The 27,088-nt window shown below is 34.4% G+C and overlaps 3 protein-coding genes across 4 annotated transcripts; 2 read left to right on the top strand and 1 right to left on the bottom strand.

Moving 5' to 3' along the window:
• The first annotated feature begins 29 nt into the window (after positions 1 to 29).
• LOC140744308 (uncharacterized) lies at positions 30 to 4,059 on the top strand. 2 transcript variants are annotated; one of them, XM_073075868.1, is made up of 5 exons: positions 30 to 280; positions 655 to 830; positions 1,165 to 1,267; positions 2,409 to 2,593; positions 3,871 to 4,059. In XM_073075868.1, exons 1-5 carry the CDS (start codon positions 215 to 217, stop codon positions 3,971 to 3,973), a joined length of 633 nt encoding a protein of 210 aa, XP_072931969.1. In that variant the 5' UTR covers positions 30 to 214; the 3' UTR covers positions 3,974 to 4,059. The 2 variants fall into 2 exon arrangements, with proteins under 2 accessions (XP_072931969.1, XP_072931968.1); XM_073075867.1 differs by having other exon boundaries at positions 31 to 280; positions 2,406 to 2,593.
• Positions 4,060 to 6,899: 2,840 nt separating this feature from the next.
• LOC140744306 (uncharacterized) lies at positions 6,900 to 15,889 on the bottom strand. Its single transcript, XM_073075865.1, has 9 exons — positions 15,485 to 15,889; positions 13,837 to 14,039; positions 13,068 to 13,256; positions 12,403 to 12,539; positions 11,728 to 11,982; positions 11,115 to 11,246; positions 10,228 to 10,329; positions 9,612 to 9,784; positions 6,900 to 9,215 (listed from the first exon to the last, which is right to left on the bottom strand). The coding sequence occupies exons 1-9, from the start codon at positions 15,613 to 15,615 to the stop codon at positions 8,372 to 8,374; spliced, it is 2,166 nt and encodes a 721-aa protein (XP_072931966.1). The 5' UTR covers positions 15,616 to 15,889; the 3' UTR covers positions 6,900 to 8,371.
• A 4,885-nt stretch (positions 15,890 to 20,774) lies between these two features.
• Positions 20,775 to 24,891, top strand: LOC140744011 (4-galactosyl-N-acetylglucosaminide 3-alpha-L-fucosyltransferase FUT6-like). The gene is made up of 4 exons (XM_073075445.1): positions 20,775 to 20,934; positions 21,251 to 21,502; positions 23,397 to 23,633; positions 24,163 to 24,891. Exons 1-4 carry the CDS (start codon positions 20,810 to 20,812, stop codon positions 24,611 to 24,613), a joined length of 1,065 nt encoding a protein of 354 aa, XP_072931546.1. The 5' UTR covers positions 20,775 to 20,809; the 3' UTR covers positions 24,614 to 24,891.
• Positions 24,892 to 27,088: the final 2,197 nt, after the last annotated feature.

The raw sequence follows: 27,088 nt of genomic DNA, 5'->3' as shown, positions 1-27,088 counted from the left end.
ATTATATGTGACATTAACGATTTTGACAGCAAAATTATTTTAGCGTTGATGTAAACAAAAGTCACTGAAGTCAGCAATTCTGTTACAACATGTGGTTGTCGAAATTGTGTTAATAATATTTTTTTACAAACAGTTCGTGTGATGCTCATGGATTATGTAAACAAATCATTGTATCTTGCAGAAATAGTTCCCAAATTTTATAATTGACTACGTAATGGAAACAGAAAGCAATACATTGTTAAATCAACTTCAACTGAAACATGAGAATCATGCGAATATCGTAAGTAAAGTTAGAATACATTAGCAAATGATCATTTGAACTCTATATTTTTACTATTATTAATTTTGCATATTATGATAATAGTAATTGAGATTCTGCTTGGAAGCCACCATTATTGAAGCAACTCATATTTTCATTGGACTTATTAATCGACTTTTCAAGGGACAGAGACTCGCATGCATGGGCGCCGGCAGGTGTAGTACGTGCTATGCCCCAAACGGCTAAGCACCCTTTCTGAAAATAATCCTGGCGGCGCCCATGCTCTCATATGAACAATTTAAAAAGAGCTAGTTGTATTAGGGTTCATTTAAAGATGTAGGTAGTAATTCTAGTTGCCATGAACTGTCACTCGCCATATTATATGTTAATTTCAGCTAAGTAACGTAAGCAGAGAAAGCTCTGAAGGCATGCGTGTGAAACTCCGCGCCTTATTGGTGGCTTTGCTCGGGATATCCATGTCTGCTTGCGCGTTTGCGTCGCAGCCTGTCGAGTTGGAACTTGATGATGATGATGTCGCACAAAGGCTCAACAACGTTAGCTTCGCCAGACGGTAATTAATTACACCTCATATTAGCGGTGCAAATAATTACACCTCTGTATGATTTAAAACACAGTCAGTAACAATCATGCGGTCACAGGCGCTCATGTCCAGGCGCCTAGGCGCCAATATCATTGAAGTAAATATCGATTCCGGATGATTTAATAATTATGAGGTGACCATCATGAATATCTCCTTCAAACGCTGGCTTTGAAGCCTTTGAGCTCTTTTTGTACCATTTTTGTCCTATTCAAGCGGTCTGGGAACAACAAAAGGAAGTTCAGTCCACATTTTGTAAGCCGTAGATACAACCGATAGTAAGTAATTATGTCAACTCCGATTTCAGAATAACTAAACCGACCATTCGGCTCGTATTGGGTTACGGGAAACTAAGCGCTTTCGTCACAGCTACGACTTCCTTGCTCCTACTGGTTGCTGTTATGTCTAAGGTCTGTAAGGACTGTCTTCGGTAAAGTACCTATTTATGTTGTTAAATTATTATTAAACCTACAAATCAGATGAATAACATAATGGTGACTACTTACTGATCATTCTACCTATAACCATAGATAAGTATAGATATCTCACCGCCTTGTAATTGAAGGAACCCATTAAATGGCTTAAACGGCTGACAATTCTGAAAGTCATTTAATGGCTGTCATGGTGTAATTTACGCAGAACAATGCCGATATGCGCAATTAAGTGGTGCAAAAACACGAAATCGAAGAAAAAGTGCGGAGAAATATCGTTTCATTCGTAAATGATCTAAAAACTACTTTTTATTTTTCAAACACGAAAATAGATGACAGTGACAATTTCAATTGTCAAAACTGGTTACATTTTCTTGTTAAGAGTCTTTACTTATCTTTACTAATGTACCCATGCCTATAACTAACAGTCCGCTTCTTTCTCTTTTCTTTATTCCAATGTCTACAAGCCCGTGAGTTATCATGATGCTCACTGGCTACTCTTTATTTTTCGTGCATGTACGTAAAGTAGGTACGTGGCAAATGTAAAATTATTAGGTATACAAATATTCAAATTATACAAAGTATTGCACATTAACGTTAAATATTACGTTATATAATACCTACTTGCAGGGTATTCCTAAGTTATTACCTACCTACGTATTTTGTTGTAAATTAGGATTCTTACTAAATTTAAGGTTAAGTAAGTGGGTACTACCGCCCATGGAGATCTGTGATCAACCCCAGATAGGATTAGATATTCCTACCTGAGGTCGGCCACAGATGCGCCGCTACCCCTGGGGATTAAGCTGGAACACCTCGGAAAAAAAAGTCTCCATTACCGCACCCTTCAAAACGGAACACAGCTGTGCCTAACATTGCTGTTATAAGGTAGAAAGAAATAGGTGTGGCGGTGGTGCCAAACAAATAGAGTTCTACCACCTTCAGGTTTTATGTTATAGTTCATGCCAAACTGCTATTCCGCTCTGAAGTTGTTGCGAGCAGGCGTAGTTATACAATTTGCTATGGCGACGAGATTCATTTCTATATTCAGAGCGGACTAGCATTTTACGCGGACTATAAGTAACTGTGTACATTTTTATGATGTTTCCGTTGACAGCAGTCGTGGTGGCGGCGTGGGGCGCGCTGGCTGGCGGCGCCCGCGTTGCTGGTGGCGGCGTTAGAAGCCGCTTCGGACGCGAGCGACGCCATGCTGGCAGCTCTGCTCAGAGGCTCCTCGGAACCCATCCGCGTCGCCGTGCAGACGGCGGCCGCTTGCGTTCTAATCACCGTTGAAATACTTGTTTGGTGAGCTTTAAAATGTATCTATGGTTTCATGGAAAAGAGTCATAAAGTATCTGGGCCTTCCGGGGTAAAAAAATTGAAGGTGAAGTTAGTAGAATCTGACTGTGGTTCGATTCTGGCAGCATCACCGTCACACCTATTTCTGTCTAATAACAGCAGTGTTAAGCCTTACTGTGTTACTTTCCCGAGGCATTACAGCTTAGTCCTTAGGGCTTGCGGTGCATCGTCGACCTCAGGTAGGTCAACTAATCTTATCTGGGGTTTATTACACATGTCCAAAGTGGCAACAGCCACTTACCATCAGGTGGACTGCACGCTTGTCAGCTACTCCTATATTATAAAAAATATGGTGGATGTAATAATATATACGCATGTGTTTTTGCGTAATTCAAATTATTTCGTAGATACATTTATTATTTTTTTTATAAGATACCAAAGTGCGTGCAGTCCGTACGTGTTTAAGATCGATCAATTTGTTATAAATAACGTAGCATTATTTTCAGTAACAATAAGCACATTTTGTACTTATTCAATTGTGTATTTTTGCTAGCGTAAGCGCTTAAAAGTACCTACCTACTTCTTTGTAGTTAGCGTATTGGTAAGTGGAACGTAAGCAACATCGGATGGAATAGTAAATACCTACTTAATATTCATGATTTGTTTCCACCGTTTCGTTACTACAAGGGTGGTTCGGATAAATCAAGAGTTGTAACGTTTTGTGGCTCTCGTAGTCTATGGGTACAGTCAGGGCCAGATTTAGAGGTCTAGAGGCCTTGGGGCAACAGGAGTGGAGGCCCCCTGGCCCCAAATTATTTTCCGAATAAAATGAACAATTTTTTCAGTTGAGTATTTCAATAAATATTTTATTGTGAAACGTAGGTAGATTCTTCTAGTATTCATGTTTGTACAAAGTACTGTACATAAAGGTAAAACAGCGAAAAGAATATCAAAGGAAAATATATTTTCCTTTGATATTCTATGATTGTTCTATATCTTTCTATATCCTTTGATATTTTTACTAGTGTTTACTAGTCGGAATAAAAAAAAAATCCGACGTCTCTATTGTGGGGGCCTCTCTTTTGTGGAGGCCCCGGGGCTGCCGCCCCGGTTGCCCTCCCTTAAGTCCGACCCTGGGTACAGTCATACAATTCAAGTCCTTCAGTTCAGACAATTAACATTACGTAGAACAAGTCCTTTAGTTATAAAGTACCAAAAGTCAGTAGTTGTTTATAAAGCCAGTAAGTAATAGAAACTACCTTAGTAAGTACCATCTGTTGCAGGTACTTCATTGCGAAATTCTTTGAGTATAACCCACCGCTACTGCTAGAAGAAAGAAAGAAGGAATTGCTGAACAAAGTACTACCTCAACAATTATCTCAATAGCTTCGTTAAAAATAACTTGATTACAATAGTCAAAATCTATATTATTTAAAATTGCCATTATAAAATAAATTGCAATTAACAACAGTTTATTTAGTTTTTATCGCTATTTTTATGAGACTGAAGTAACAAAGGCCCGTGCATTTTGTGGTAAGTGGCAAAGTATAGCAACCTGGTAGTTGGACACTGCCGTCCGTAGACATTAATATCAGTGTCGCTAACTCCAAAAAATCAGAGTCGCTAGACACAACATAAAAAAATATTCGTTATTTATCTATAGCCATAAACTGGGTAAATTACAAACACTGATTTGTACTGTAACGCCATACAGTACCCTTACCATGAGTTTTTACGTTTTGACAAATATCACTGTTTTGGTATTTGTTTACGTATTTACCCATATAAATTTCAATCAGCGCCCCTAGCGGATTGTTTCAGAATTATAGTGTCAGTAACGTAACATAAAATGTCTAAATTGACAAAATGACGCTTTATGTTTTGTCTCTCTTTTTGCGAACATGTGAGATAGACAAAAATACATTTGGCACTGTATGCCAAAAACTACTTTAGACCTTAGAAATTCTATAACAGAGGTATCTCCTCGATCGAACAATATTCGTCATTCCACTTTTCAATATTATGCAAATATTATCAATATAAGTTGTACTTCGCTGAAATTTGTCTATTCGTGTATCTCTTAAGGGCATAGATATATTATCCTACTGACGTAGGGTAGATTGGCAATATGAAACGTCAAGCGAGACTAAAAACTGATTATTTATGTGTGTGTGAAATGCCAAAGTATGCATCGCTAGTGTTACTGCTAATAATGTATCGATATCGATTAAATAAAGATATCAATAACAAATTTATTTATCAGTTTGTTCAGTCAGTGACTTAAAGAGGATACAATCGCTAAAGATAATATATAGATAAGATAATAATATAAAGAAGAATAAATAAAAAAAGAAAAACATCAATGCGCGCAGTTATGTAGCTATGGAACAAATTGTAGTAGTTACTTGCTACCTGTATTATAAATTGATGCAGTTTATGGAGTTTTCATATCTTTTGGCAGGTGTAAGGGAGTTAAAAAAACTATGAACGTTACTCATAAGATTTTTTTATTTTTTATTTATTGTTTACTATTTAAGCGTCTTCTAAACGCTTCAATACTTTTCTTCAATTTCTTCTTCCTCGGAGAATTGTCCAAATCAGTAACATTACCTGCAGAAGTACAGGGCACTGGAGATATATTTTTATAAACATATGACGATACTTTACGTATTGGTTTTAATACAACCTGCAAGAAATATTTTATTATAAATATTTATTATAAAATAAATAAACAATTAATAAAAAGGTATTATTATTAACATTCACAAAAACAATTAGGGTAAATTTGTCAAATGGGCCTTCATGATCAAATTCGAAGCTATAAAAATAGCGATTCACCCGGTATACATTTAAAACGAATTTAAAGTCTACATTCGCGTAAGTAGCCAATAACTATACATGTTATCCTATGTATTTCAAAAATACATACGGACATAAATAATGTAGGTACTGATCCAAAGCATACCTTTACTATTTGTGAACCTCGATTAGAAAAACATTTTGGTTCAAAATGTTTACTACATATAGTAGAATTTTTACTAGGAATCCATTCCTTTCTATCTACCATTTTCAACCATTTTTGTCGAACATCTATATTCTTAGGAAATCTGAAATGAAGAATAAAATCCAAATGTTATAAAAATATTACATGATATATAGTGTAGTTTGAATATGGTAACCCTACATGAATAAAGATCCTAACAGCACCCGCGGCTTTGCCCGCGTTTAAAAAAAATAACCTACCATACTTCTGAAAATGTATACCCTAAAGAATTTTAACGATGCAATAGGATTAATATTTAATGAACATCATGTTCGTCTATACCGAACAGTTTAGTCAGCGCACGCCGGTAAAGTATCATATCTTTCCCAATTTCCGCTGACTTGATGTATATATTTATTTTCCTGTGACTTTTTGTTCAATCGTAATAAAATATAGCCTATAGCACTCCTGAATAGTGTTATTTTCTGATTGTGAAAGAAAATTCATGATCGGTTCAGTATTTCCAAAAATTAGCCCTTACAAACAAACAAACAAAATTACAAACTTTACCTCTTTATAATGTCAGTATAGATTGGCCTATGAAAAAAAAAAAAAAGTTTTACAAGACTTTATCAAAATTTACATAGATAAAATCGCCCAAAAAATATTAATCCAACAATAAAAAAAAAGGTGAGGCCGGATAAGATTTTATATAAGTTGCACGCAACCTATTTGAACTATATACTTTAGAATTAGAAATATCGATAAAATTTTTTATCGATATTGTCAATACGCAACACCAAAAATTTGATAAGAAATAGCAACTATTCACGTATTTATTAATTTTTTTATTTGCATTTCTGTGCATTTCTAGTGTTTATGTGATAAATTTCGAAGATTTTTCCTATCTTTTGGTATATAACACTTTCGTAATAAGTGTAAAATATTGCCTTTAAACAGCTAAACAATTAATGTAGTACTTACATGTGAAATGTACTCATCCAAGAAAGAAAACCCACAAAAATACTTTTTTGTGGGTTTTCTTTCTTGGATGAGTTACATCCAGGTACAGCACACGTAACCATGGCCAAACACTTTTAGTAAGCACTGTTTTAACTGTTTTTGATTAATAATATTGAAAAATAAGCGCGATTTAGTTTTACAATAATAAACATCAGGCTGACTTGGGCTGACAGCCTATACGTGAATGGCCTCGCCTGTCTATCTCGCTCTAACACACACGTATACTATGCTCTGACTCTTTCGGATTGCCAATCTATTAGTATAATATATCTATGCTTAAGGGTGTATAACAAAATAAAACACAAATTTACCATTGCCAATTTAATTGCATAATAAACAAGATTATACCATCCATTATATAAATGACTACAATATTACAGGTATATATAGTATATATAGCAGGTATGTATAATAACAATAAGCATCTTTGTGAATGCACAATACTTTGTATATCATAATAAATAAAAGATCCTTAATATCACAGCAGTGCACTTAGTTTTCTACAGTTCGTAAAAACACTAGTACTTTAAGGCATTTATAACTTGTAGTTGTGATTGATATGTTTTGGTTTTCATCAGACTATATTTAAATTTTCGTATAAAATTTGGTATCGAAATACTCCAATGGAATAGCATCGCACTAAAATCTACCTTCATAAAAATGTACATATAAAAAAAATCTCCATTGATTAAACAATATAATTATAGGAATCCTCTAAATAATTTCCCCAAAGCAAAACTTTTGTACATTATAAACATTGACCTACTTTGTTGGTCGTACTCAAATATAAAACAATAGTAATCTATCTATAATACATAATATTAATTATGAGTGTCCATTCACATGTACCTCAATCACGCTACATCGCAGTGTCAAAATGAATGCAAGCAGTAATTACGTGTGAATAGTTGCAGTTTCTTATAGTTGTATCGATGTCGGCTTCTCATGTGCCATGCCGCTTGTCATTTAGTTGTTGTTTGTTATTCTTAAACCGTCCACACGTTTTACTTGACAGTAAAATGTGGTTCTTATTACTAAAAATAATCAAAATTCATTCAAAGCGCCCAACTATGAAATTGTTGTGGTACGATTTACTAAAATCAACACGATTGGTTTGGACGGCAAGATGTGGTCCATGTTTATGACACTCTCAATTTTCATACCTTTGCATCCGCCCATGTAGATGTTTTTGTGGTACATGTAATAGATGTATAATGATTTATTAATGTTAATTAAGTTCATCTTGTATTAGTAATACTAAAACATTATTATACAATTGTGCAATTATACACATAACATAAATAAGTATAAAATTAAAACAGGTAAAATAAAATTTATATTAATCTATCCATGCTGGAACTCAGTAGTTAAAAATTAAGTACTGAAAAAATAATTATTAGCTTCATCAGTGAAGAAAAACATTTGACAAACCTACCCACCAGAGAAATTTCCATGTTTTTGTACTATGGAAATAGTAAAGAGCATGCACTCTATCTGATGAAAGTGTTTACTACCGCCCGTGGACATCTATAATCCTCGATAAGATTAGTCTTACTTGAGGACGGCCACAGATGTGTTGCTTATCTCCAAGAACTAAGTTGTTAGGTTTCATCTACGTGATTTTCCTAACCACACACCCTTCAAAGGATATTAAACTTTCAAGGGTATTTGTAATATGTGGTGAACTATGATCGAAAACCTCATTTTAGGTGCTAATTCCCACCAGTGGGATATAATGTTGAGTAAATGATTCGGGTCTATTAGCTATATTGTGATTTTCAAGCAAATCTAACTCCACAACACATTTCACAAATAATTTGGCTCTTATTTGGGTTCTGTTGTTGTCTACGACTTAATTCCTCCTCAACCCATACAACCAGACGGTCTTTCAAAAACAGAATAGTTTCCTGACGTACAACTCCATCTTGGAAGAACTCCTTTAAAATAATGACAATACCGTTGTCGTTGTACCGACTTGGATCCCCGAGAGGGCGTTCGTGTTTCATGTAATTGAACACAAACCTAACAATTTGTACTATGAGATCTTCATCTGGGCTTAGTAACCTAAGTTTCGCTATTTCACTGGGAATCAATTTGGACAGTAAATTGAACGAGATTGTCATCAGATTTGCGTATACATCCTGACTGAGGTCCTCTAGTAACCTTGCAATGCTTTCAGTCCCTGAAGAGCTTATGCGTATAAGGTAGGTTCCGATCCTTATAACTTCACCAGGGTTCAAGCCGACTAGAATACTTTGAGAGTGGTCTTCTTCGGTCTCCATGTAACCACCCACAGCGGTAGTCGGTGCTATTTGTGTTGGCGCATTCGTCGTTGTTACTGTAGCCGGTCCCAATGTTGAGAACAATTTGGTCCTTTCTTCACTGCCCATGTTATACAAGTCTGATGGATTGAACTTGTGAGCTGAATTCAGGTTCACTTGGCCATCCGCTGTCAGTGATATCCTCAATTTATGTGTGTTAACGTCTTTGTTGATTCTGAGCACGTCAGCGAAGTATTGGTCCTTATTGGCGATGTTTTGGATGCCTCTGATCACTTCAGTGTTGCCTTGGATGGTGCCTTGGATCCTGCGTGCTTCAGCGCTGATTTTGTCGAATATTTTCCTGAAAACACCAATGTATTTAATATCAGAATCATTACTAATAAAATTTGTTCATGGAGTTGTCATTGGCATGAGACACTTTGCACTTCGAATTTGATTCTTAAAAGCACAGTGAAGTTCAAACTGTTACGTTGTGTAATAATAATTACAGAAATAACTACCAAAACATTTATGCCCGCTTGCAACACCTTATATTTAAAGGCTATTTTACTGATTAATATTTAAATTAATGTATAATTTCATTATTGTAATACTTACGTTTCTCATTTAAGTTAATTATTATTTTTAAATAGTTGGGTTTGGTTTTTAATATTTAATTTTAGCTATTTAAGCTATAGATACTTCCAACTGCCCATTATTAAAAATATGAATCCAATTTAATACTAGAAAGTGTTACCTGTGTCGGTTACTTCTAAGCGTGGTACGGTATTCGTTAATGGCTTTCGCTTGTGCGTCCTCGATAATGTTCTGCGCGGTACGATTCGACATAACGGCGTGGCAGAAGAACAGAGTCGCCGATGTGAACTGGAAGAGCTCTAGCTTCGTCGGTCGCTCGCCGTGTTTTCGGTACTAAAATACAAATATAGACACTATAAGAGTTAATATGGAAATGCCTTTCTTTATGTGGATGTCTCAGGCATAAGTAAAATATATTCCAATTTCTATAAGATATTTAAATAAAATTAAAAGCAACATCCTTCTACAGAAGACTCAAATTACCAAAATTAGTGTGAATAGTATACATACAATTAAATAAAATTGATCAAGAGCAAGACTAGATATTTTAAGATTATATTACCCACACCACACCATTAGTTCAGTTTATATGGAGTATATATAATCAATTACATTTTAGTTTCAAAAGTAACCAATTTTTCAGTTATTAAAAAGTTAAATTTCAAAAATTCTTCGTCATGTAATAACTTATTTAGATACATATTTTAAAACTTATCATACAAGTCGGTAATTAATTCTACAGTCGATATAGATACATATACACATTTAAAATGTACCTTCAGAATAATGTGCACAAGACTGTTAACGACGCCAGCGCCACCTGTGACCAAGTTGGCGTGGCGGAGAACTTCTACGGACACCGCCAAAGCCTGGCCAGCCTGCAAAATACAAAATACACAAAATTACTGCTTCAAATCTTTATTTTAAAATGTGTTAGAATGTGGTAGAATCCTTTATGCTACATATATTTCAGCCTAATAACATCAGTTTTGTTGCCGAGTTCTGGTTTGAAGTATGGTAAGGGAGACATACTTATGTGAAGTTACCAAATGTGTCCTCAAGGGTAGCAATGCATCTGTTGCCAAATTCAGGTAGGAATTTAATCTTCTAGGGGTTTGACTAGCATGGGCGGCAGCAGCCGTTTACTATCAGGTAGAGTGAATGCTCGTCTGATATTCCTATATTATAAAAAAAATGGTCATGTATTGGTAATAGGCATAATGACAGTATTAAAAAATCTAAGATTAATGATTTAAGTAAAAACAATATGTTGAAAGGATTCTCAAAAATGACCCAGTTTAAAATAAAACTTTAAGATTCATTATATTTTCCATTAAAATGAAAGTATAAAAAACTGCAGTCAGCCATCTTGTCTGAAACGCTAATCGGAGCGCGAATGACGTCATTTTTGGGTATGTCACTGATTTGCTTGAACTTTTGTATGGGATGTTCTAATGTGACGTCACCAACGGACGCCATGACACCTGCGAGCATTTTCGCGCTTAATTCAAAATAAGTTTAAAAATATGCAATTATTTTCGTTAATACTGAGTTTATTGCAGAAATAATACGATTTTTGGAATCAGTAGACATGTACTTACATTATAGAAGGGGTTTTCAAAATTTGTCATAATTAAATTAATTAATTAATTAATTATTATACCTTGGTCATGTTGGTGCCGGCGGCGGCGGAGCGCGCCAGCAGGTTGGAGGCGGCGCCGGCGGCGAGCCCCACGCTCGACGCCGCGATGTTCAGCCAGCTGCCGCGCGCCTCCGCGTCCGCTGGACTTATACTCTGATCAAATTCAAACAAATTGTTAGTGTCCACTTGAATTTAGAACATTTTTGGAGATAAAGAGATTTTTTAAGGTGGTAGAACCGTTCGACGGACTTCGTTTTTGGTTCGACTCCGGTGGCACCACCGCAACACCTATTTCTGCCTCATAACAGTAGTGTTAAACGCCGCTGTGTTCTGGTTTGAAGGGTACGAGAGACAGATTTTTGCGAGGCGTTACAGGTAGGAATCTAATCCTATCTGGCGTTGCGTTGGCAGTACCAATCATCAGGTGAACTGCATTCTTCTAATAGTGTTATAAAAAATGTAATTAAGGCTAGAAAATGTAGATTGTGTATGTATTTAATATAAATATGACAATTGTCGTGTTCACGCCACGATTTATTTTCGCAGCATCGCAACACAATTATATTGATCTCTTTCTGTCTTACGGCTACTACCTTCTGTTGCTCCATGAGTTCTTACACTTAGTTATACATACCTGTTCATGCACTTTCCTATCGTGCAAGTGCAGAGATGACCGCACGAGGCCGTATATACCCGTCGTAACAGTAGCTACTGTGGCTCCAAGCAACACAGCAGGTCCTATAGGCGTGAACATTGCAACTCCTAGTACACCAACGGCGCCAATAGAAGCCAGGGTACTAGCGGTGTCGACAGAACTGAGTACACGAGCCTTCAAACCTAGTGTAGGTGTTGGGGCCACAGTCAGTTTTACTGCAAATGCTTTGTCTCCCTGCAACATGGCAAAGGTTGCATTTAATTTATTATTACAAAGAAATGCTGAATAGATTGATTGCAAATTGAATGGTACAATTCATTAATTACACATAAGACTCATACTGTATTTGATGATGGTCTTGTCATCATCAACCCCTTGTTGTCCCGCTGCTGGGAATGAAATACCACATAACTTGAGAAATCAGAGTTGTGTGAAATCTTTCATGGTCTTAAAAATGCTTCATAACTTGCAATATTCCATGGATGTGAAGGAATTTATATCTGATAATATTAGGCGATTTGTACCCTTTTTGCATAAGTCTCTTAACATCTTTAATCTATTCAGTGTATTGTATTGAATTGTATTTTTGACTTACGATTCAGTGTAAAATATTAAATCAAATACAAATTAAAATTTATTTCTAAAGATATATACCTCTATGATGGTTCCCTCATATTCTCCATTTTCAGGAACAATAATGACACATTTGGGTAGAGTATTATTTGTTAGGTACGAATCCCAGTCATGGTACACCCTTGCATATTCATCAACATATACTCTGCATGACTTTGCTGTAAAAATAATAATTATTTTTTTGAAAACTTATTTTCAAATAATATTGTTATACCATAATTATGTATTTTTAAAATAAAAACCCATGAAAAGACAAATGTAAAACAAAACTCTGTCCCATGAAATAGCATGGCAATCCAAATAATACAAAAAAACACAAAATAAAGTCTGTATTTTCATGGGGTATTTCATGGCATCTCCAGATTTAAATGTGAAGTATGTATTTTTAAGTTGGTAAAACCATTGGGGGTTGACTCTGGCTACCGCCACCATCAGATTTATTTCTGCCTAATAACAGCAGTGTTAAGCAAGACATACTACTGGCATTCCATCTTAGTCATCAGGTTACAATGTATGTGTGGCCTACCTCAGATACGAATCTAATCTTATCAAGTATTATGGAGGATTACAGACGTCCATGAACAGCAGTAGCCACTTATCATTACGTGGATTAGTACTTACCTTTGCCACTTCTATATCATAAAACAAAAATTTAAAGTGTGCTATAATTAATAATGATAACTTACCACCCACAGTTGTCGGTATACATTTCCTCACTTTGAATACAGCTGTACACCACATATCAATATCAGTTCTCTGATGTAGATCCACCCAATAGTCTGACGGTTCCAGCTTATAGAACTTTATAGGCTTTGGTTTCGCACATACTACTAATAATACAGATATCAAAATATCATCATCAGCAGAATATTTGCCTGAAATAATATAATTTTATATTATAATGACTTTGTCAATAACAAAAGACTAATATGATAAAAATAACAAATGAAATAACTAAAAGAGATTATCTCCATATACAACACTTTTACATTTATGTCATACATTTTACATGTGTGCCAAAATCATCAAATTAATATATTGTCATTGGAAAGGCTATAAGTCTAACATGCAAAGTGACAATACGTTCAAAATACACTAAAAAAAAAATATTGAAAGAATTGACTATCATGTAATTATCATAAATTCCACTACTTGGGAGGATGGAGGATGGAAGTAGTTTTAGCCGGATTGAAAGGGAATTGTAGGCGGTATAGTTCTCAAAAGCATGTGGAAACTACAAGTTTCTATTTGCTTAGCACAGTGGACTGTGGTTAAAACCCTTCCCATTCTGAGACCAGACCAATGCCTAGCATTAGGACACTAATGGGTTGATGACATATGATTTTAGAAAATTCTGCTTTATGATACATATGATATATTCATCTATTTCATGAATATAATTAATTGAACTATAAGTGTCTTCATTTTAAATCAGGTAAAATTCTATAGACCTACTTTGTTCACATATTTTTTCATACACCTTCATAACTTGTTCCTTTTGCCTGGACGTGAATCCTTCAAGACGTACTTCTGGATCTTGGACGTTAACAGAACTGATGAGTTCATTAGATCCCAATAGATCGCCTTCTGAACTGGGACTTCCAAATAATGCAAAAGCAATGTTTTGAACTAAATACTTTCTGTTATGTCTGTCATACCTGTGAAAAAGTAAGCGTAAAATTAAAAACTATATAATACTAGCTGACCTTGCAAACATTGTGTTGCCATATAAATAAAAAAATATTAGGGGGGAAAAACCCTTAACACTTAGGGGTATGAAAAATTGATAGTAGCCGATTCTGAGACCTACTGAATATGAATATAAAATTTGGTGAAAATCAGTAAAGCCGTTTCGGAGGAGTGCGGTAACTAACATTGTGACACAAGAATTTTATAAGATATTGTCTGTGTCTACATCTTGTAAATTAAGTGATGTTATCTTGATCATAATAATTTATTTGGAGAATGTCTCACAAATTTACTATTATTTTACATAATGACGAATATTCAATTGACATCTCTAATTTGTATTGTAACTAATCGTAAAGACACATATATATTTAATTTCAGAGACATTATGGTTGCCATTTTAATTTAAAGGTTGTATAAAAGACTAATATGAGCTGTTATGTAGCTCTGGGTAGCAATGCATATGTAGGGAGGAGCAAGGCCTATTTAGAGCTTGTTACAAATATCTATGTCGAGTAAGCTTCTAAATATATATAACTCAAAGGTGACTGACTGACATAGTGATCTATCAACGCACAGCCCAAACCACTGGACGGATCGGGCTGAAATTTGGCATGCAGGTAGATGTTATGATGTAGGCATCTGCTAAGAAAAGATTTTGATCAATTCTACCCCCAAGGGGATAAAATAGGGGATGAAAGTTTTTATAAATCTTAGTTAATAATATTACTTCGTAATGCGAGCGAAGCCGCGGGCAAAAGCTCATAGCACGTAAGATCAAGAGGGTTGCATGCATTCTAACTGATTCTTTTTTATAATATAGGAGTACCAGACGAGCATACAGTCCACCTGATGGTAAGTGGCTACTGCCTCCCATGAACATCTTTAATCAACCCCAGACAGGATTAAATATTCCCACCTATGGTCGGCCACAGATGCGCCGCTACCCCTGAGGACTAAGCTGGAATACCTCGGAAAAGTCTGTCTCCCTTACCACACCCTTCAAACCGGAACACAGCAGCGCCTAATACTGCTGTTATTAGGTAGAAATAGGTGTGGCGGTGGTGCCGCCGGAGTCGAACCACAAAGGGTTCTACCACCTTCAAAATTTATGAAATGAAATACATATTATATCACATTTATAATTTTATTATAATTACAAAAGTATTATCATATATAATATGTTATGCATTTTTAACACCAATAAGGTAGAGATTTTCATAATTAAAATCTATATGTTTAAAAGTAATTTTTTAGACAAATTAATGATTTAATTCATTGTTATATTATGGTGGAATATCTTTTATTTCTAAGTACGTAAATATTTATAATGCTGTTGTAATCGCATCAAATATTCTTATTATCGGGTATATCCGGACCGAACAGGATGTTTGATAAGTTCAAAGTCACTTACTTAACCCAATCGCAATCGGGAAGGTTCTCGTAGTATTCTTGCTGTATCTGAACCGGCGACATCATCTCCGTCACGCTCGCATGACCAACATCACCGTTCATAAGAACTCCATCACTCTCTTCACCCGCCATGGTTCAGCTGGTATAATTTAAATGCGCACAAAAATATTACATATATGGTAGTTAATATTTTCTACTATTATTACACTATAGATTATAAACAATACATTCAGCGCCGAAACTTAGTTTTTTTGACGTATTAATTAATTTCTTACACAAGACGCAAAGCAGCAAGTCCACTATACAATGAAAATGTGCTAAATAAAATAACTAATTGTAAACGAACGAAACAGAGTTTGCGGAATATTTTCAACTAAAGTCAACATGACAACATGGAATATTTACATGAGTAACATAACATGACAATAGAGATGTTAAAAATAATCGATATTTTAATCGATTTTTTGTCAATAAAATTCGATTATGTTGAATTAAACAATGCATGTATTTTTCTTTAATTAAACATCATTTATTCTTACTACTCATCTCTACTATTCAAATAATAAAATAAATTGAGGGTCTTCTAAATACGCTGTTTTGGTTAAAAATTGTATCGCTGATTTCTCAGCGTTCACAGGCCATTAGGCAAGAATAACAAGAAACAAGACAAGAATTACGCCATTAGGCATACGTAAATTAATAATATACAATGGGCATGATGACAGTATTAAAAAAATCAAAGAATAAATGATTTACTTAAAAATGTTGAAAGCATTCTCAAAAATAGCCCAGTTTTAATAAAAACTTTAGGATTCATTATATTTTAAATAAAATAAAAGTATAAAATAATGCAGTCTGCCATTTTGTCTAAAACGATAATCGGGGCGAAATGACGTCATTTTTTGGCGTATCACCGTATTGCTTGAACTTTTCTATGGGATATTGAAGCGTGACGTCACTCGCGGACGCCACCTGTGATCGTTTTCGCGCTTAATTCAAAATTTGTTTTAAAATGCTAATATTTCCGTTAATACTGAATTTTTTGCTAAAATAATAAGATTTTTGTAATCAATAGACATGTACCTACATTATAGAAGGGGACTTCAAAATTTGTCATCATGCGCATTCAGGCTACAAGTATGTCTCCATTTTGGAGACAACCTTTTTTTTAAATTATTTAGGTATACAATCTCACAGATTCGCAACATAACGATAGGCTATCGTGCTACCTCAGATAAGAAGGTTGTATTTTTTGAACCGTAATAGACAGTTGACCAAAGTGGTTCCAAAATTTGTAATGGAATAATAATAATATTAATAAGTAAAGGAATTGTAAAGAATTATCATTGCCCAAGAAAATATTGAAATCCATGTGTTCATTAATACTGATAATTATATCTTAATATGTTTATCAACGATCGAGTTATCCTAATAAATCAAAAATCGATTAAATAAATATCGATACTGATTCATACACCCCCATAGCCGTAGATGACTGACGCAATCCTGACATTTTTAGGGAATTTTGGCAACAAGATTTAATAATGTTGCTATAGTAAATAAATTAACCTATAGTAAATGTGGCATGTGGCAATAAAATAATGCGTTAATTATAATAATTAATATTGTATAATATTGTCTGTTAAGTACCCTTTTCGCAATCGGTTTTTTGATTTTTTTAATTAATTATTTTACGACCTTCTAACTATTATTTAACGCTTCGTGTAAGTAAAATATGGATGCCCTGCATGTTTGGTCAATTTTCAGGAGAGAAAAATGCTTGTGCCTTTTCCTCTCCCTATTGTTAGATTGCTATTATAAAATAGGTAGGCGCTTGTTTATAATTCAGTCATTCAGTATTTCAGTATAACAATAGTAAGCGACCTAATGCGTTTGCCGCGAATATGTTTGGCAGTAAAAAATATAAATGGATTATTTATTAGTTCGTATCAAGATTTTTTTTTATATAATATAAGAGTAGCAGACGAGCATGCAGTCCACCTGATGGTAAGTGGCTACTGCCGCCCATGGAAATCTGTAATAAACCCCAGATAGGATTAGATATTCCTACCTGAGGTCGGCCACAGATGCGCCGCTACCCCTGAGGACTAAGCTGGAATGCCTCGGAAAAGTCTTTCTCCCTTACCACACCCTTCAAACCGGAACACAGCAGCACCTAACACTGCAGTTATAAGGTAGAAATAGGTGTGGCGGTGGTGCCGTCGGAGTCGAACCACAAAGGGTTCTACCACCTTCAAAAGATGTATTGAAATGATTATTATTGTCAATATTTCCACGTTTTTCGGTAAGTGGAAGGCATTTATTTATTGTATGTAACGCTATAAGAAAAAGAAAATAAACCTTAAAATCAACGCCTTAAATTCTATGTAAGAACGAATGAAACGAATCCTTGCCATAAAATGATACTTATTTTGCAATAAAAAAGAAAAAGTCTGGCGGGAAAAATGAACGACGGTGGGGAGGTATGTAATTGATTAAAAATATCTTTTTTTATTTGTGAGTACACATGTAAGTATTTAAATATTTACGTGATCATTTTAATATTATTTCATGAAGTCGACAATCGCCATAGCTTTACATTTGGATGATTTTGAAGTTTATGTGAGAGGTAAGCAATGGAGGTAAGTATAGTCCGCGTAAAACTGCTAGTCCGCTCTGAATATAGAAATGAATAGCGTCGCCATAGCAAGTTGTATGACTACATTTGCTCGCAACAACTTCAGAGCGGACTAGTAGTTTGGCGCGGATTATACCTAGTTAATATTAAGTACCTTAAAGTCTACTAAATCCAAATCGTAAAATAACAATCAAATTAAAAACCTAAAAACGGATGATTAAAAGAATCCAATTTTTAATATCCCAGTCTACCAGAAAAAAACGGCACGCTGATACAGACTCAGACTTCCCAACTTCTAAAGTGGGAAGAAATTAATACCTATGGACGTATGGTTGCTAATGTGTCCATTTGATTCACCTCCATTGTTCACCGTCAATTCCTGTCGAGTTTACATTTCGGAAACAATGAGTACGTTATTTTATTTCAAAACGATTTGGTTACCAGACACAATCGGTCGCATTCTCTTGTAGATACGACTGTGTACTCGTAGATATATTTTTTAATTGGAATATGTTAGGGAATTTGTGTGCCCCTTATCAGATAGCGTGCGATTATCACATATAAAATGTATGGCTCTATATCAACACCGCGTTTGTTTAGATTACATTTTGAAACCTTATTGATACTAGTTGCATGTATTCGCGATATACACTTGTTACTAGTTAGTAATTATCGTGATTTAAAATAACGGTTTTTCTTATAAACGGACGTAATGAAGTCATACAGGAAAAAATATTTTAAAAGTGTTATACGAGTATGTTTTGTACTGCCGTTAAAACATTTAATTGTGTAACGTTTATTCCCGCTTGCACTTCAGTTGAGATGGACTTAATTTGGATAAAGTGATTTTTTGTGTTAACATGATTTCTTTGACTCGCAGAAAGGTGTTATTCATGAGTGTAACTGTAAGAAAGTATATACTAGTGTTGATGTGTTTGGCAGTATTAACATTTTATGGTTATTTTATATATAGTAGCTCTAGTTCCTTTGCGTCTAACCATAGTAGTGAAAAAGAAAATTTCGAAAATAATGTAAAATTGTTACAGTCTCACGAGAATATTGTATATTCTTATTATAGAGTGCGAGAGGTAAGTTCATTTTATACGCATAAAGGTTAAAGTTGCCTAAATGCCGTAACAAACAATTTCTAAAGAAATAAAGTATTATTTTTCCTCTTCAAATATTTCCGTTAAACGATTATTTAACTAGAACAAATGAGAGTATATTTTATTAAAAACCTCTACCATTTTGAAAATATAATTATAAGGCTTCCACCCTATGCAATTAAACTGAGACAGTTTAACATAGATATAATAATTATTCAGACAGTAATGGCATTAACATAGAAAGCAGGATATTGATTTATTTAACTGATAGACATTCTGACGGTTTACCAGTTTGGATTTTAATCAATATTTTATCTGTATATTTATGTGTGTGATCATAAAATTAGGTGCCTATTTACGTAGACCCATAGACGATAAAACGAATACCTAACAGTAGGTACGATAAGATTATATCCTAATAATAATGATAATTAAAATTATAAATGCGAAAGTGAGTTTGTTTGTTTTTTTATTACAAACCGATTGTCATGAAATTTTGTAGACGGGTCCCGAAAAGGACAAAAGGTACCTTTTATTCCGAAAAAAGTGTTGTTCCCGAGGGATACATAAAATAACTATTGTCAGCGACCTGTGACCGCGACTGAACCCGCGAATACAAGATAGTATAAGGATAGGTAACCTGATTTAAATTGATACGTAGTGTGCCTCACAAATATAGTGATATCGTAGATCATCGAGAATGAAAACCCACCGGTTTAGGACGAACCAAATATTTGTTAAGCAGATAAATAATTATTTGAATAATTTATTTTGGTTCTTGATCAGGCACTGTATTTTTATTTACCCATTCGTCTCTACACGTGGTCAATAGACCCACTATTTAAGCAGGGTATATCGTGGGGCTATGAGTATTGGAAACATGTAATGGTTAAGTATTTATTGAATGAAAAATATAGCTTTTAGAATATTAATTAAGAAACAGTAAATTAGCAATTCCTAAACATAAATTATGTAAGGTGGCTAGATCTTTCATGGGCAACTGTATTCGCTACTACAATAAAATACCCGATCACATTTTGAATCTCACAGAAAAAAGTTCAAACATGTCGTTAAACTAACGCTATGTAAAAAAGCGTACTATAAAGTAAGTGATTATTTGACTGACAAAACGGTGTGGTCTCAATTAGCTCCAGCTCCACATGTACCATTACGTTAAGTTGACATTGTGAAAAACATTTTTTTTAAAAGATGTGTGTTATGGAGTTTCTTTCGCCGCTTCTTCTCCGTAACGAAACCTTGTGAAGTGGTGTTAGTTGTATTGACATTCAAAAAGTGCTCTGTAAAGAACCTATTTTGAATTAAAAAAAAATGATTTGAATCCTAATACACCTACGTAATATCCTTCTGGAATAACACCCGGCTAGATGATAAAGGATTAGCGAACTATTTCTGATTAGTTCTTCCAATCTTTTGTGAAGTCTTTTTTTACCTTCAAAAACATACGCAAACAATTCAATTTTATCTATCTGTACTAATCAAAAGCCCTTGTTTGTATCTAAGCGTTCCTTTGTAGCATTTCTTTTTGTTTTTTCAGTCATGGTCAACATCGAATTTAGGTTCAATGCTATTCAAGAATGTACCAAAAGAGTCGTTTAAGCAACACGGTGGAGATCGTTTCGTTGTATTGATATGGAAACATTGGAAATGGCTGCAATCCCGACATGTTCATGGCTTCAACACTTCTGGGTTTGTTTAAAGATGTGTTTGAAACTAAACTGAAACGGACCACAGATTACTAGAGACGAAGGTCACCTCATAATATGTTAATCAGCAGAAATATAATAAGCGATATGACAATGAAGCTGATTTGTTTATTCTTAACTTGTATTATTTCATCGTAAAAGAAGAAATGAAAGACCAAATGCCAAATAATTCTTGATTAGTCACACTTACGAATTCCAAAAATTAAAAACGAAAATAAAATAATATTATAAATAAATTTCAAAATTTATTTTGATGTTATAAATGTGATTATTATTAATCTGATTAAAACATTTTTCAGGGAGAGTGACCCATTGAGTCAATGTAGTGTAAAAAACTGTGTATTCACCGGTAATAATACGTTGCTAGATACGGTTGATGCTGTAGTGGTACATATTCAGAAAGGTGAATTCCCTAAAACAGTACATAGGAATCGTGACCAACGATGGATATTCTTGAATGACGAATCGCCGATGAATGCGTTTTCGATGTCTTCAAGTCGACCAAAGTTATCGCAATTAGCTAATTTATTCAATTGGTCCATGACGTACAGGTGAGTGAATCTTACATATAAAATTCTCGTGTTACAATGTTAGTTCGTACCGTATTCCTCCGAAACGGCTTTATCGATTTTCACCAAATTTTGATTGTGATAAGGGTTGTTCACCTTTAACATTTTTTATTTATATGGCAACACAACTTTTTGCCAGCCAGGTCCAGGGTCACAACTACTAACTTTAACAGTAACTTCTCCCTTGAACGTCAGCTGACCAACTTTAAATGGAATATGAATCTTCACCGAAATGTAACACAGATGTGGTCTCAAGTAAAGAATTTTAATCGTTCTAGTATACTGATAACTATTAAAATACGTATTATTTGAATTACTCGATTCAAAATGTGCTAATAACTCTTACACTTTATCTTTAAAACTTTCTAAATACACCTAACTTATAATTTCATTGACCAGGAAATTAATTCGTGAGGTCCAAAACTATGTGATTTTATCTAGATTAATTCACATGACATCCTTTCCCATGTTACGGTGTGGTAGGCATGCTCTCAGTTCGACCTTGTGCCTATCCGGACTACTAATTAGCTATATTTTTATATGTTTTCATATAATATATGTGGATTTTGGTATAGTCTACGTAAAACTGCTAGTCCGCTCAGAATATAAAAATAAATCGCATCGCCATAGCAAATTGTATGACTACACCTGCTCGTAACAACTTCAGAGCGGACTAGCAGTTTGGCGATAACTATAGCTATGCTACATAGATATATGTCTCCTCCCTTAGCGACTTTACCTATAGTCTTGGGGACCTTAGACTAGTCCTGATGAAGATTCAAAAATTCACATATCCACAAGGTTTGAACATAAAAATACATACTTACCATATAGTAGGAACCTATTATTACATAAGACTGCATTTACAACTGGAGGTTAATGTTAAACTCTTACGTAGGAGCAAATGCATTTTGTTTTACAAGCACTTATCGTAACAGCGAACTCAGAAAAGTAGGTAGTGTTTTAACGACGTGCAAAATACTAAAGTATTTTGTTGAAACATTATTTTGTAGGTATTTCTTTTTTACATTGTCTAATTTAATTTCTTGCCCGAAACGAAAACTAATTACAAAAATCTAGTATTATAGAAGGTATCTGTAATCGCTACCCACGTCTGAAATATAAATTGTAATTAAAGGTACCTTTTGTGTTTCGACTCCGGCGGCACTACCATACCTATTTCTGTCTAATAACAGCAGTGTTAAACGCTGCTGTGTTGTGGTTTGAAGAGTGTGGTTAGGGAGACATACTTTCCCGAGGCATTCCAGCTGAGTCGTCAGTGTTAGCGGCGCATCTGTGGCCGAGCTCAGATAGGAATGTAATCTTATCTGGCGTTGATTACGGATGTCCATGGGCGGCAGTAGCCACTTACCATCAGGTTGACTGCATGTTTGTCTACTACTCCTATATTATAATTAGTTTTATCTTATTATTTAATACTGACTTCGTTTATAATTACCATTTGCAAATGGTGGTGGAAAATATCCAAAATGGTTTTACATGATGTCATTGCGGTTTATTAATCAGTACTTCATTTGCATTGTTATCTTAATTTCCGCGAGGAAAATGTAAAATGTACATAATATACAAATGAGTGCATTAAAGTTTTTAAAATAGCTGCTATTTACTCGTATCGTAATGTACCCATTACTAAGATAAGGAACCAATGACACCTTTGAAACGACAACTTATATTGTGTTATATTGTTAATTTAGGATAGATACCTTTCCTGTCAGTACTTTTACACCTATTTCGAAGAATTTTGTCTGATTATGGACTACTGTTTATGGTTAAGATAAAATGATTATAAAGATAGAATAAATACACTATGTATTCGTTTGTTTCCTAAATAAATAAATATAAAACGTTATTTCAGAAGCGACGCAGATATTCCAGTGCCTTACGGTCGTACAGTGGCTTTACCGAAGTCACCTGATATTATCGACGACTTGACAAAACTCATACCTAATTGGAGTAAAAAACGTAGAGATGTCCTTCCAACTGTACTTATGTCCAATTGCGGAGTTTCGTATCGAATGAAATACTTGAAAGAGCTCAAACAACACATCGAAGTAGATGTGCATGGTAAATGCTCAGATAAGAACAAGAAAAGGTTGGTAGAACATATTTTTGTACGAATTCCGTAAATCTAAGTGGCAGTATATAAAAAGGCTAAGACACACACACGCACACACACACACACGCACATACACACACATCCTTATAATATTACTTATGCGCACAAAAGGCCACCATATTTAGTGTTGCAGTGCAATTGAATGTTATAGTCCGTAAAATGTAAATCCGTAATTGGCTAATTAGTTTAACATAGAAAGTATTATATATATCATTTAAGTAGCTGTGGATTTTGTTGAATAAATAAATAAATAAATAAATAAAGTCCAATACATTTTTCTCTTTTAGTTATTAATCATTTTTTGTTCCGTAGCCATTTAATAGAGTGTTATCAACGTAGAAATCTCAAACATTCTATAATGATTATGGTCGAATTTCTAGTTAATATCACATAGTACAGGAAAAATATTGCAAGATGACTTAATTTAATCACTTCCAAGAACTACATTCATGTATTAAGATTTCATTCCCTTTATCCTTATTAATAAACCTTTTTACCTTTTCAGTTGTCCGGGACACTTCAAGGCTGATTGCGAATTGATGTCACAATACTTATTTTACTTGGTATTCGAAAACTCCAAGTGTAAGGAGTATTTGACAGAAAAATCGTTTTACCATGCGTATAGCAAAGGAGCCATACCAGTTTTTCTTGGCCCTCCTTTGGAAGATTGTGAAAAATTATTACCTCCTAATTCTTTTCTACACGTAGATAACTTCCAGTATCCTAAAGATTTAGCAGAAGAAATGGTTCGCATTGCTAATGATCAGGATAGACTACTTTCTTTCCATCAATGGAGGGCCAATTTTGAAGTTCGAAACGAACATGGATACTTTGGATCTAGATCGTTCCATCTTTGCAGAGTTTGTGAGGCACTTAATTACAATGACGAGAAAGAAAAAGTATACAGTGAAAAAGATCTTGAGGAATTCCTAAATCCAACTAAAACGTGTAGTTGAGAGTTACCTGATCTGTAAATAGAATACAGTTTTAATGTGAAGGTAGCATGCATGAATGCATTCCACCTGATGTGTTCAGTGAGAAATGACAATAAAATCTAGTCCTAAATGAATTTGTTCATAGCTGTGTTATTATCACTAAGAATTAAATTGTACCTCCATGTTTTTTTTTTATATTTGTATCTAACGATAAGGCAGACGGGCTACCGGGTCGGGACAGGTCACCGTCGCCTAAGGACATTTGCAACACCAGAGGAGTTGCCAATGCATCGCCAGTTTTGAAGGAGAGCTCTTTTTGCATTCCTCTTGAAGAGCCCATGAGATATAAGGTCTGAGGCCCCATGTCATAGCGCTCAGAGAATACTTCATGTAAATATATTGCTTGTGTCTAATGTTGAGATCTGTAGTAATGGCACTAGTTTACTACATTCGAACCATGAAGGATTCTATCGCCTTTAATAACCATAACTCTTTGTAAATTTAAGGAAACTATAAAATAAAAGAATAGTCAGTTTCGAAAGACAAGACGGAAATTTCCTTTGTCCAAACATTTAGCAGTCTGCAAATCATTTCTGAAAGTTTTGAAAGTTCTCGAGGGGGAATCTTCGTGAGAAATATAAATTCACTGTTCATTGAGTAATAAATTTTGTCGCATTGTTATTCAGGAGAGAGCCTTCTCCTTGAAATATGATACAAGTTTGTTTTTATAATACCGGTCGAGATGATGGGCATTGCAAACTAATGGTCTGTATTTATAAGTTATTACAATAATATTAAAATATTGTAATATATCGTACAGGAAAACACAACCACGTTCTGATATATTTTATCGCCACATATGAGGCGGCAGTGTGAAAATCCATTAAGTATAAATAACGATTAATTAACTACCTTCCGGGGCAGTTAATGAAAAACTATAAATATATCAGTCGATATAATAATCTGACTGGCCAATGTTGCTAAGTAAAGCATTACATAATATGTATAAAATCAACGAATGGAAGCTAATATGAGGAACGATTTGCGACTATTAATGAAATAAATGAATAATCTTCTATTTATACTACATGGTGCAATAGATCAAGAAGGCGAGAAAAAACTATGATCTATTTTTTATCCCGAAATAGCCAAAAAAAAAAACCAAAAAATCCCTCCTTAGTATCGAATGAGAAAAAATATTAAAAATACTACCTACATTTTTCACTGATAAATTTCAGAGACTATTTGCCCTTTATCAACCTCGAAACCACTGCTTCGAACATTTGCTTAACAATGCTACGACCATGAGTAAAGGAATAATATTTTCTCGAAAAAGAAGCTACTAAATTCACCTGAACTAATATTTTCCGCTGTGATTTGCTTTGTGGGTTGAATCGAAATTGAAAACGATTCGTCAGTAATAAACTCGTAAGAAATAAAGTTGGTCGTAGATAAGTAAGTTCAAATGAACCTAACTTATTCCTAATCTTGAATAGCGATCTAAGTGACATTTGTAGAAAGTTTGTGAAGTTTGCCAAATGTCTCTAATAAGATTTCTGTATAGAGTGCCGACTTCTAGGCTACAAGATCTATGTCGTAGATAAAGAAATCAGTGTTTTTCTTGTACATTATTTTAGAGATAGACCAAAATTTGACAAATAGTGGACCGAGTAATCTTTTACCTTTCTATTTCTATTCATTTGGCACTATTGTATAATCTGCGTAATGTGGTAAAATTTTAATCAAGTATATTATTAGTCCAGGTAAAAATGCATTATGCATCAATGCATAAATATCACGATCAAATGTGCCATTTTTCGTATAATATTTTAATTAAGTAACATCTAAGAAATTAACTATCACTTGCTTAAACGGTGAAGAAAAATATCGTGAGGAAACCTGCATATCTGAGAGATTTATAAAAAAAAAATCTCAAAGGTATGTGAAGTCTACCAATACGCACTTGGCCAACGCGGTGGACTATGGCCTAATCCTTCTCAACCTGAGAGGAGACCTGTGCCCAGCAGTGGAACAACAATGGGTTGATGATGATGATGATGAAGTAACATCAGAAATATTTAAAGAGCTATCATCGTTTTTATTAATATATTGTTTGAAATTTTCTTGTCTCGATTTATTTATTTTTTGTAAACAAGATTAAAATATTTATATTATCCGGACTCTACTATGAATTAATTTCCGACCCGTGGTGTAAACTAACTTTATTTACAAGACTTGTTGTTCAAAGATTATTGTTATAAAGCTTGTTGATTTAACTCTAATAAATATTGTTTATGCTTACAATAAAATTTTATTACAAACTTTATAACGCGATCTCAATCCAATTTGCATTAATAACGTTGAAACATCCGTTCTTGGAATATTACAAAAGCATGAAGTACTAATCTGCGACGAGGCGGCAAAATCCTAAGCCGTTGAGAAAACTTCCTTCACTATTTCGTTGGCGTGAAGCTTCGTTAATTGTTTTAAGAAACA

The sequence above is a fragment of the Epargyreus clarus genome, unplaced genomic scaffold, assembly GCF_041222505.1.
Source record: "Epargyreus clarus isolate Ecla_fem2 unplaced genomic scaffold, WU_Ecla_fem_2.2 ptg000008l, whole genome shotgun sequence".
Classification (NCBI taxonomy): domain Eukaryota; kingdom Metazoa; phylum Arthropoda; class Insecta; order Lepidoptera; family Hesperiidae; genus Epargyreus; species Epargyreus clarus.
The sequence above is the reverse complement of the archived record's forward strand: the minus strand, read 5'-3'. Positions and strand labels throughout refer to the sequence as shown.